This window comes from Saccostrea cucullata, unplaced genomic scaffold (genome assembly GCF_032062105.1).
Source record: "Saccostrea cucullata isolate Sc308-1 unplaced genomic scaffold, CSIRO_AGI_Scuc_v1 ctg446, whole genome shotgun sequence".
Classification (NCBI taxonomy): domain Eukaryota; kingdom Metazoa; phylum Mollusca; class Bivalvia; order Ostreida; family Ostreidae; genus Saccostrea; species Saccostrea cuccullata.
In genome coordinates, this window is record NW_026932574.1 from 314,456 (window position 1) to 327,671 (window position 13,216).

Here is a 13,216-nt window from a genome sequence, read left to right on the forward strand (position 1 = left end):
AATCTGTGAAAGTATAATTAAATTTTATTCAGTGGTATAGGATGAGCTGCGTACAAAAGATGGGTACCCTTCAATATCATAGAAAGAATGGCAGTATCAATGTTTTGCTATGCGAAACCCGAAATATGTATCCAATCAAAAAATAGAATAGGACTGAGGTACACAATGGCATTATGTAACAAAAAGTTGTCCTCTATTAAAAGTCGTTCCAACTTTTTCTCTGTTTTGTCTCTGTTTGCTTCATAAAAGCCCAAGAGAGGTTTTCCAAGAATTTTTCTATCAATAACAGACCTAGAATTTAAACAATTTTGGATAAGGCTCCCTCGCTCATTATAAACATACATTGTTTGATTAATATACCCAGGAACAGAGAAGATTTTCAAAGAAACCATTAACTTAATATATCATCAGCAAAGCCAAAACCAAACCTTGACTAAGGAAATCTGACAATCAGAATTGGAAGAGGCGCCCTTATCCACAATTACCACGCACATTAGATGTTTGCTAAATACCCAGGTGCATCTTTGGACATGCAGTTCTTCACCAAGTTGCCCCCTTGGTAATACCCATTGTCGTCCCACCTAAAGTCCTTACCCCTAGGGGTGGGTCGTGATTTGGACAATTTAGAATCTACACTTTAATATATCTGCTTTTCCCCTGACCAAAGAGCCATCAAATTCCAAATGAATAAATTTGCTCATCACAACCATGCACTTGTTTTGTTTGCTTTATAACCAGAAACAGAGGAGATTTTTTAATTTCTAAGTAGAGAACAATCTTACTCTATTTTATTGAGCTTTACTCGTTTTTTGAAATAGTTTGTACGTAAAGCATGCTATTGAGTATCAAATCAAATGACAGATATCAACCACGTATACTCAGTGAGAAAAGTACATAGGTACATACACTAATGTTGACGATGGAGAAGTTGAAATCATCATGTGTATCATGAAGTTGTATTAGGTTTCCATTAAAATCTCTTTCTAGTAAAATATCCAAATACGAATCAGATGTGCCATACTCTCTAGTTTTTTTTAAATTTCGAGTTAAGATATATCAAATCAAGGTAGAATGAAAATGTATGATGAAATGATGAAATATCGTCGATATATCTTAATTTTGAATTGAAGGCATTAGCAAGAGACCATATCCAGTCTAGTCATGTAGAAGTTTCTGAATAAATTCTGCTTTTATATGAATATTAAAATAGGTCTGCTAATAACGGTGTTTTTAGGTATCTACAATGAAATATATGGAGATAACGAACAATATTCAAGCTCATAAGTCTAATAAACAATACAAAATATTAGCAGAACAAACACGGACCTCCAAAACATCAGAGGTGGGATCAGGTGCCTTGGAGTAGTGAGCATCCCCTGCCGATCAGTCATACCCGCCGTGTGCTCCTTGTTATGATCGGGAAATAACGGAATATACGTCGTCAATTCAGTGTATAAATAATGGACTAACAATTAGTATGAAAAACTTCAGTCAGCGTTTGACTCAGTGATAAATTGATTTTGCTGACACGGTCATTTTATCGACAACTTTGATAAAAAAAAATCTTATATTGGAAACAAAATCATGAACTGAAAAAGTTGTCCTCTATAAAGTCTTTCCAACTTTTTTTCTGTTTTGTCTCTGTTTGCTTCATAAAAGCCCAAGAGAGGTTTTCCAAGAATTTTACAATCAATAACAGACCTAGAATTTAAATAATTTTAGATAAGGTTCCCTCGTTCATTATAATCATACATTGTTTGATTAATATCCAGGTTTAGAGAAGATGTTCAAAGAAAACATTTGATCAATAGAGTCAAAAACCAAACCTTGACTCATAACGCCTGATAATCAGAATAAGAAAAGACACCCTTGCTCACAATTACCATGCAGAGTAGATGTTTGCTAAATACCCAGGTGCAATGAAGATGTTCAACGTTAATAATGTGTTTTCACTGTATAACTAACAGAGCTCCGACTTATTACCTGAATCCTTGACCCAGAGGCCGTAAAAATTGCAAACTATAACCATCTATTTGCTAGCGCTCTCGAGTCTCTACGAGGGTTGTTCGATATGTATTGTGTATTGTATCACAGCGCGATAACACCTTGCACGATTTCGTCGATATTTATACGCCTGGATAACTCTATTCAATACCTTGCCAACAGTATAAACACGAGCCTTCATCTACACATGGTTATAAAATAATCGTCATTTCAATAGAGCCAGTCGTTGACCACTGTTGTAAAAATGGTTGGAAAAAGGGTTGAGAATATTGAAGAAATTAGAGCTTATATAAAAGTTCGCACAAAACTCGGTAATTCGGTAAAGCAGATTTTTACTGAATTGGGGGAAGTTTATGGGTCTGATAAGGTATCTTATGAGACAGTTCGTAGGTGGAGACAGAAATTTCTGACTGGCACAGAGTCCGTCAAAGATGCAGCAAAATCGGGTCGACCTGTGACTGTATCAGGCAAGACAAATGTCTCAAAAGTCAAGGAAATAATTGAAAATGATGGCAGGTACACGATTCGTGATATTGCCAAAGCTGTTGGCATATCGCTATCGGGGGTGCATTTCATTTTGAAGCGTATTTTGAAAGTACGAAAGATTTCTGCCAGATGGATACCCCATATATTGACAGATGACCAAAAAAGGTACGAATACAACCGCTAAGCGACTGCTAAAAATGTTTCCAAACTTCAATCAAAGACAATTTGAAAACATAGTTACTGGTGACGAAACATGGGTTCACTATTTCGAACCAGTAAGAAAAGTTGGAAACAAATTATGGTTAACCAAACACGGTAGAAGGCCTGTAGTTGCCAAAAGGACAATGAGCACAAAGAAGGTCCTTTATTGCATATTCTTCTCTTGTGATGGTTTAGCCGTACAAATTCCGGTGCCGAAGGGCAAAAGTGTTACTGGTCAGTATTACCGAGATGTTGTACTGAAAAAGCTCAAGAAATATTATCAGAAACGACGTCCTGTGTCGGGATTTAGGCATGTTCGCCTTCTTCATGATAATGCTCCATCACATACATCTGAGCTTGTGAAGCAATTTTTGAAGTCTGAGAAGGTTACCGTCTTGCCACACCCACCATACTCTCCGGATCTAGCACCATGCGACTTTTTCCTTTTTCCAAAACTTAAAAAGTTCTTATCTGGTCGCCGATACAAGTCCCGACAGGTCCTTGGCTCAGCCGTCAGTCAGTGCCTCAGAGGTATACCTAAATCAGCGTACCGTGACGCATTTCAGAAATGGATTCAGAGATTAAAATTGTGTATTTCAAATCACGGAGAATACTTTGAAGGGATGTAATGTCCATTTGACTATTTGAATCGAATGCTTTTGAGATATCGTACAATGCACAATACATATCGAACAACCCTCGTATAGTTATACCGTAAATCAGGAAACTTTTGCTGTAGATAAATTTTTAGCAAATTTGCGAGTGCATTGCATTCGCAAAAATATTTTTCTTAAAAATAAATCACCAATAAGAAAATATAAACAAAGCAGTGGTCATTCGCAAAATTTTGAAACGTAAAAATTAATCAACAGCATATTGACCCGAATTCGCAAAATAAAATCGACGTAAAAAATTCCAGATTTACGGTATAGAGTCTCCCCCTCTCCAGTAAAGGTCATAAATGTCCGTTGCGCCAAAATAGGTCACCCCCTTCGTTTCTTTACCTTCATGTATGTGTCTATAAAACACATTTCACAAAACAATTTTAAATTTATCACTCTCCAGCTGCCATAAAAATTAAAGAATTTAGCAAAATAAATCACTTGATCACGGATCCTTCTTTCTGTGTTTAAAAAATTGCTACGGTGCTAGCTCACCTATTTTTTTTTAAAAGATAAACTTGTTAGTTTCTAAGGTTAATTCACAGAATCAGAAAAGATGATAAAAAAAGAGGCCCATGGGCCACAACGCTCACCTATGTATCATTGGTAATACTGTTCTTTACCATATTTCTTCCTTCGTAATACCTTTTGTGGCTGCACCTTATCCCTAGGGGCGGGTCGTGATTTGGATAATTTAGAATCTACAAAAACCATTAACTTTACTTTATGATCAAAAGAACCAAAATAAAACCTTTGATTATTTGAAAACCTTTGAGGTTTGATTATCAGAATTGGTAGAGGCACCCTTACTTACAATTACCATGCACGTTAGATGTGTGCTAAATAACCAGGTGCAAAGATGTTCAACGTTAATAATGCGTTTTCACAGTATAACATACAGAGCTCCGACTTATCACATGAATCCTTGACCCACAGGCCATAAAATTTGCATACTACATGTTTAACATTGTCTGAGCTTAATTCACATAATCAGAAAAGATTATTGAAACAAGATGCCGCAACGCTCACCTATGTATCTTTTGCCATGCTATTCTTCACCAGATTTCTCCCTTCGTCACACCTATTGTGGCCCCACCTTACCCCTAAGGAGGTTGAGATTTGGACAATTTAGAATCTACTTTCTACTTCTCCCCTGACCGAGGAACAACAAATTCCAAAAGAACTTTGCTCATCACAACCATGCACTAATTTGTTTATTTACTAACCAGAATCAGAAGAGATTTTTTAAAATTTGAATAGAGAACAGTTTTAACATCAGAGTCTTTACCAAGGGACCATAAAATTTTTGAAAAGGCACCTCTTTTCATCAATACAATGCACTTAGATTGTTTATGAATACTCAGTAACAGAGAAAAAGATTGCCAAATAAATAATGCCTTTTTTCAATATCATCTGTAAGGCCCTGGCCTAACACCAATTAAGCTCTGAATAGGGTCTATGGCATTAAAAATTTTAGAAGAAGCATCCTTACTCAATGTAACCATTCACTGAACTTGTTTGCTTAAATCCTAAGAGCATTTTTTTTTTCGAAGAAATAATCGGGGTTTCTATAATATCAACAGAACACCCCCGCCACTTATCCAGGAGTCGTGAAATTCAATTTGGAGAAGAGCCTTTGCTCAGCATAACTTTTTTTTAATATGTACATGTACTTTTGTTTGCTTCATTTAAAGGGACAAAAAGAAGCCTTTTTTTAAAAATAAGAAATTATGCATTTTTTTCTATTTAATCAATATTGCTCTGACTATTGTCGTCTACGAGCGATTAACTCGCTTGATTTGAATATTCTGAAATCCAAGGCAATTCAAATCAAGCTATTGTTTACTCCCTGTAGAAACAATTATAAAAGGTTAGGAAGAAAATAAAATAGCAAGTTGCTTAAAGAATGTGTCCAAATCTAGGATGTGAAAAGTAGTTGATTGACCGATGCTGGAAAGTTGAGAAATTCTCCCCAAAAGTGCGCAAAAAAATCTTGCGCCGTAAATTGCTTTTTTTGCAGTACGGAATCTTATGGTCAAAGTCTAATGTAAAAAACCTTAACGCTAAAGTTCTGCAGCTACTCCTATTCAAGATCGAGGAAAAAAGAGAAAACGTGATGAATATTCAGTGTGTAGATAATGACCTAACGATCAGTATGAAAAACATTAGTCAGCATTTGACTTGATGATAAATTGCATTTGCAGGATTCATTGTATTGATCATATAACTTGAAAAATGATGACTTAAAACGAAACTGTTGATTTTCTTATTTCTCCAACTTGTTTGTCAATAGCTCGCTTCATTTAATGCATTTACACTGTATGAATATAAGACCATCAACTTATTAGAACTCCGGACCCTGAGATCATTATTTTTACAAAAATTTGGAGAAGCACTCCTGTTCACATTATATCAATTTTGGAAGAGAAAACCTTGCTCTTCTCAATCATACACCTGAAAATACAGAGAAATAAGAATATTTTAAAAGATCTTATGCAATTACTCTATTATCATGAGAATACCACCCTATAACTAAAAAATCCTTTACCCTTAGGCTATGAATTTTAAGATGAAGATACATGGTCCCATGTTTATTACAGTCATGCCAACAATTTTGACTACATAATTTCCTAGAGTTAAGAGTTTCAAATATGTGTCATTTTAAAAAAAAGTTCACTTTGTTGTCCTTTGATCAGAATAAAAAGAGTTAATATACATGGTCATACAGCTTATAATTAGTTATTTTATGATCATCTCCCAGGTGTTTTATAAAAAATATTCTATGCATTCCAAGACAAATTTAACAGTAAACCATGTCACATTAACAGAAATTTTATAACGCGTTTAGTTAAATGATAGGGAAAATATTACCCTGTGAAGATATGTACAAATTTTGCACATCATATTAATTGAATTCATTCTCAGATTAATCTAATATGGGTGTTTTACTTATGCCGCCCACTAAACACTAGTATTTTGCATTTAACATTCAGGAAGTGACATGTCCAACCAGTTTATGTCATTCCTATCACCAAAAAGTAAATGTTAAAATAAAAGTTATCTCACTTTCCTAGGAACTGTTTTCACGATCCTCAATATCATGAATATATCATCATTTTCTGTTATGTTAAGTTTATGAGCGCCATGATTTGAAAGTGAATAAAGAAAGGGTTCAAAGGTCGATAAGTTTGTCTTATTGGTAGTGTTTAATGAAAATAAGTCCTCTCGATCTGTTACCTTCATAATATGCAAGTACTCTTTAAATTGTTTATTCTGCTAGAACAATTAGATGAACTAGGTTACAAAGAAATGGTTTCCATGTCTCGATGATGCATAAAGAGTACATTATACTATATAACGGGTGATTTATAAGAGAAACGTCCATCCTGTTACTGTCATTCCTGTTACCATTAACATGGTAACAGTATGGAAAACTGAACTTCATATCTTGAGTTTTAACAATAAAAACAATTACTATTATTTTTATAAGTAATAAAAGTTTAATTACACATGTTAAAAACTTCGTAAATCATATTGAAATATGTCTGTGCTTCAAATAGTGCCATTATAACTTAAACATGCATTCTTGTAACAGAATGGACAGAAATTGTAACAGGAGGGACAAATTATCCTGGTATTTATATACATATTTAAGTTTTATCATTTGTTTTTCTTAAAATTTATATGAAAAATTCCTAGTTTTGCAACAGCATAGAGTACCTTTAATAAACAAAAAATGAAGTGATAAATAATCTAATAATTAAATTTCTTAACAGGATGGACTAATAGAATCATTCATTACTATGAGTGTGGGATAGTGAAATTCCACCGAGGGGACAAGATTCACGGTCTAGGACGAGGCTTTGCCCCTCGGTGGAATTTCACTATCCCACACGAGTGTGTAATGAATGATTATTTTTCTCGCATTATTTTATCCAAATAACGGTCTGTCAGCGCCATTAAAAAATTACTTTTTTTATTTTGCATCAAATTAAAAATCTGAATACACCATCTGAGAAATCATACCTGAAAATGGTTTACACAAAATGTGTAAACTAAAAAAATAAATTTCAATCCCCTTAAAAATGTCTTTATGATATAAACTGGAATAGTAAAAAAAACATCCGTGACCGTATAATTCATTTCAGAAAAATCCTTCCGCCAGCTACAAATAGTGCTATTCAAAACGTGAAAAACAGCAGTCGTTTGAATGAAAATAAATTTAATTTTATAAATAAAAGAACAACATTTTAATGATATATGATATTATTATTATAAATTATTACAAATTTTAAATAAGAAGGAATGTTTATATTCGAAATGTCTTTGCATAGGCCTAATGTGACCTACATATGCATTTGTGAAACATGTTGAAAAGCCTTGTCAGAGTCTGAGTCAATAACACGGATTCGCTTCCGAGATAAGTAAGTATTGTTTGTGATATTAACAGTGATGTGTCCATGTATTTGAGACCCGCTAAATATGGATCCAAAAGAATGTTGTGAGCTTGTGGAACGCTGCATATTGACCTGGTTGTTTTGAGTTTCAATGGCGGTATTATCTGAAATCGGTGTCAATTCGAAGGACGGGAGTGCGTTTGTCACTGTAGAACTGGGCAGCGCTCTGGTTGATGACATTCAAAACGAGAATGTTTTGGTGCAGAAGCATTTGAGAATGGAACCAGTGAGGAATTATCACAGGATGAATTTGATAAAATACTGCTTATTGCGTATTTCTGTGAGTCGTTTAGTGTGCGGTAGTTATTCAATGACTGAATGTTTTTGTGACCGGTTACGTACACTTGTAATGTATCAGGGACATTCGAATCCGTCATCCTTTGGACAAGGGTTTTCCGGACACTCGTGTTTGTGGTTTTCTTATTGTCAGGTAGGCCTGCATTTTTTGACATTCATTAGATCATTAAGTTTGTTTACACCCATGGGGCTAGAAATAAACCATCGGTCCTGTATTTCAGGGCGTTTCTCGTTTGTTACTACAGAAATGTAAAAGGGGTCTTCATGTTTAGAGTATCCGTCGGGGCGTTTATCTCTATGCAATATGTAAGTGAATACGGGGCATTTTTCAGGGTTCTCAGGGGTTGCATACATCCGTGGTGGGCAGGCACGACTATCAGAGACATCCACACCAGTCCTAGTTTTGGTTGCCCGTTCGTGGTATTCTAAGTGGTAAAGTTGAAGTCCCTTTTAACATCCCTTTTCAAGACTACATCACCCCATTTCATGTTTCTGTGTTCAGTCCCCCCTCGCATGCCAAAATACAACGTATTATTGAACCATAGAGTGCTTATCAAAGACGTTGGTGTATTTTTTCCAAGTTGTTCAGTCTTGAAGAGTGTTTCAATTTCATCATGAGTTAAAGAGTCGGACTTTTGGGGTTTGTTTCCACGCCCTTGTGCTTTTAAATCCTTTTGTTTTGCTTTTAGGGCCTCTCTGCACTGCGCAAATTCAAAGCTTGTTATTAATGAAAACTGGTAACGATGACGTTTTAAGTGTCTTTCAAAGCTCCCTATCATTCCACTGCTGTCTCACACGGGAGAAGTCTATCTAACACTGGTTATTATGCGAGAAATAAATGTCTTTCATTGTCTCGAATTTGCCAGATTTGACAAAATCATGTTTTTATTCTACATTTCTTTCCCTTTTCTTAACCAATAAAGTTAGAAAAAGTCAATTTTTATTTAAATTGTAGATTTCATTGTCCATCCTGTTACACTGCTTTGTCCATCCTGTTACTATTTTGTCCTTCCTGTTACCCGAGTCCTTACTGTTACCAGTATATTTTCCTAGTTTAAATTGCTTTGGCAGAGCACCTGTTTAAATAACTTTCTGTAATTGTTTATTCTAATCACAAAAATAAGTACAAAAATGTGTTTTTCAACTATACTTTATAAACATTCCGCAATAAGGTTTTTCATGAAGAGAAACCCAAAGATTTTGCTTCTGCTTGGTATTTGGTAGTTTGACATGCTTTTAAACGCTCATATATTAGATAAATGTCAAACATCTTAGCATTCAATGATAATTTTTTCATTTTGTAACAATATACAAAAGATTATTTAATGAAAATTTTGAAATAGAGTTCTACAGCTTTTTTTATGAAAGTAACAGGAAGGACATTAAAGTTTTTTTTTTTAAATGACTACAGATAAAATGTAAATATCTTTTTAAAAGAAATATATATTTTCTGTGTTTTTTGCAAGTTTCAGGGGATTTTAGTAATTTTTATTACTGTATTATTCTTTTTTGGCAAATAAAGTTGAAAAAATCATAGTAAAACCACCTCAAATATATGTCATTCAAAAAATGAACTTTTTTTGAAAATGACCCATATATCGATTTCATTACTTTTATGATGCTTTGGTTCAGTGAATGGAATGAATAAAAATTATACCCCCATATAAGAAATTATATTAAAAACATTTAAGAGGCTATTTAAAAAAAGATACAACATCAACATTGGAGCTTGTATGTCATTAGGTGAGGTATTACATGTAGCATTAAAGAGCAATATTTTTAAAAGTAGTGTTGCATTTAGGTGATCTTGTCAGTAGAAAAATGAATATTTCGTAGAAATTTTAGGGTCGTTTTTCTCCGTGTGAAAAAAATAGGTGAAAATTTTTTATGCAAAAACTTTCGTTTTGGTTGGTATATTTTTGTTAGGCGAATGTATACGGGTAATATCAAGCAACCTTATGCTTTGAAGTGTTAATTTCTTAAAGCTTTTAAGCTCAAATAACGAAATCAAAGCTTTACAATACCTTACATTAATGATACAAACCGCTTTATCCCCATTGAAGGAAGACAATATCTACATGTATTAAAGTGTTCTAAGGCTATCAGGGCAAAGATATGCGCACATTCATAGAATCGTTTATTACATTTGATACAGTAAGTTTCCACAGTTGTCATTTTAATCTTTAAAGGCTCATTTTCTAGCTGGTGTCAGAAAAAAAAGCTTAAAAAGTTTTCATAACTAATTAATTATGAATCTCTTTGATTTAACCCAGAATAAATAATTTGCAAAACTCAATGTTTAAAAAGTTTAATGTTTTTGATCCCTACTTTTAAAACTGGCGCGAAAAAGGGAGCTAGCTTAGAAAAATAGATCTTATAAAAATATCTGGTTTTCTATGAATGGAGTTTCAAACTTCTTATAAAAAATAGGGATGATTTAATTTGTAAAAATAAGTACGAAATTAATTTTCTGACCTATGATACAAAGGAAACAAAAAGTGGTTAGCTCAAAACCTATAAAATGTCTTTTGTCGTTGGATAGTGTCAACAAAATCTTAACAAAATGGGGGGGGGGGGGAGGGGGGGGTGTGTGTAGCATAAACATGATTAACTAAAAAAAAAAGAAAAAAAGAAGAAATGCTCGTCTTTCCATAATTGGCACATGTAGTATCGTTTTCCTCGTTCTACATGTACATGTCCATACATGTGATGATTTTAGGAGTTATTTACCAGCAAAACAAATGTTGGATTATGAAAAAGTTTATACTTTACATATTATTCTTTTGCCCCGTGAACAAATGGAACTATATTTTTTAACCTGTCCACCCGTCTGTCTCTTTGTTTATTTGTCCGCAAAAACTTGAACCTTGCCCATAACTTTAGACCTGGTGGGACTATGCCTTTCATATTTCAGGTGTATTTTTGTGACAAGTCCTTTTTTGTCTACAACTAATTTTGACCTTTTGACCTTGACCTTGGAGTTTGACACACTTTAACAAAAAATTTCAAACTTTTATTTTGGTCGTTATGTGATAGGACTTTAGATATCGAAGTAATGGCATGATAGACTAAGAGTTCATTTGTATTTGCAAAGTCTATAAAATCTCAGAAGAAAGGGGACGTTACAGCAACCATTTGTCAGGTGTCTGTGGAATAAAAAGTGTTGAAAAGCAAATTTTTTTTTGAATTCATACTCATTTTATAGATATCTCTGAAGGTTGAACCACTCAGGTGGAAATTTTTGCCAGTTTTGGAGGGTTTTTTAAAAATATCATTATAAGAATGTTGCCGATGTGCATGTTTGGTATTTCCCGTATTTACAGGAAAAAGAATAGTACCTTATGTAAGGAAGTTAAAAAGTATGTATTTTAAAGCAGAATGCATACAGATATATAAGTTAGTTGAAGGTGCTAAAGGAATTAATTTAATATAAAAACACTTGAAATGCTATGTTTTGGGATTTGTAAAAAAAAAATTGAAAGTTTATGGTTATCAGAAAAAAAATCATGCCATTTTCGGAACAAAACTGAATGATAAAAAAAAAAACAAACCAAAATTTATGCTCCTCAATGGAGAAGGATATGGAGATCACGATCAGTAATCAATATCAAAGTTTATAAATCAAAACAAAATAGCAGCATGGCAAACACGGACATCCAAAACATTATAGGTGGGATCAGGTGCCAGTCATGGAGGAGTAAGCCTCCCTTGCTGACCGGTCACACCCGCCGTGTGCTCCTTATCATGATCAGGAAATAACTGGAAAAATCGTCGTCAATTAAGTGTATAAATAATGGACTAACAATTTGTATGAAAAACGTCAGTCAGCATTTGTCTCAATGAAAAATTGTATTTGCTGACAAGGTCATTGTATCGACCATGGAACTTACGAAATTAAAATTTTTAACGAGACTGCTGATATTCTTGTTTCATCAACTTGCTTGTCAATGATTTAACTCGTTTTAGAAATTGTTCATTTTGCTCTTGCGTATCGAATCAACTGAGCCGTATGCAGGTGATGAAGCTGTATTTGCAAAAAAAAATAAAAATTAAAGTCATCACGTTTATCATATAGCTTGGTTTTTAGATTACCATTAACTTCTGTTTCAAGTAAAATGTCCAAGTATGAAACAGATGTGTCAGATTCTGTGGTATCTTTTATCTCAAGTTCACCAGGATATATCGTATCGCCGTAGGAATGGAAATTACCATTGTTGATTGACGATACGTCGTCGATATATCTAAAAGTCGATTTGAGCGCAGTGAGTGTTTTCTTCTTTTCACGCATAAGATGTTGCACAAATTCTGTTTCATATGAATACAAAAATAGGTCTGCTAATAACAGAGCGCAATTGGTACCCATAGGGATTTCAATACATTGTTGGAAGACCTGGTCTCCAAAAACCACATAAATACATTGATTGTGATGCTACTATTAAGATATGCAAACAAATATATGTTGGAAAAGATTAAAGTACATAAAAAAAACTTACATTTGAAAGTATGAAAAAATTCACTGACACAGATATAAGGTATTATATTAAAAAAGTAGGGGGTCAAATTTCATGGGGGCAAGAAAACTTTTTTTCTACAGTCGAAAAAGAGGTATAAACGGGGTCACATATTTCATTTACGGGGGTCACTTTTCGTCGTTACACCGGCCATCTGTTACACTGTTACAACTTTAGAATTTCTTTATATTTACTGATCCATCAGATTACTAGACATGCAAGAAAACTTTTTCTTTCCAGAGGTATAAACCACATATTTCATTTTGCTTCTTCGGCGTTCTTTTTTTCGTTATGAAGCGCAGTTTTAAATAACCCTTCATTGTCATATTCTTAATAGAGAGAATTTTAAATCAGTCTTCATCTCAGTGTAGAAACCAAACTTACTCTAAAAGTGAATGTCTATGCAATCTCTTTTTGAAAAAGCATGCAAAGTTTTTGGTGATAATTTATGTTCTAAAATAGTACCTCCTTAACAGTAAAAAATAAAAACTGAAATCTACGTTTAATTTAACACTGGTAGGCTGCTTTACGAATTGAATGATCCTTATATTATAGCCCTTCTATTAATCAAAAGAACGTTTTCAATTAATATAAATTT

The 13,216-nt window shown here is 33.7% G+C and overlaps 1 protein-coding gene across 1 annotated transcript; it reads left to right on the top strand.

Annotated features, from left to right (window-relative positions):
- Nucleotides 1–2,248: 2,248 nt before the first annotated feature.
- Nucleotides 2,249–3,320, top strand: LOC134235425 (histone-lysine N-methyltransferase SETMAR-like). The gene is made up of 2 exons (XM_062717552.1): nucleotides 2,249–2,548; nucleotides 2,643–3,320. The coding sequence occupies exons 1-2, from the start codon at nucleotides 2,249–2,251 to the stop codon at nucleotides 3,318–3,320; spliced, it is 978 nt and encodes a 325-aa protein (XP_062573536.1).
- The last annotated feature ends 9,896 nt before the right edge of the window (nucleotides 3,321–13,216 follow it).

Excerpts from the sequence above, each read along its gene's own strand:
- LOC134235425 (XM_062717552.1), top strand. The coding sequence starts at position 2,249 with ATGGTTGGAAAAAGGGTTGAGAATATTGAAGAAATTAGAGCTTATATA. Across the intron at positions 2,549-2,642 it reads TTCGTGATATTGCCAAAGCT|ATGACCAAAAAAGGTACGAA; the intron begins GTTGGCATATCG and ends ATATATTGACAG.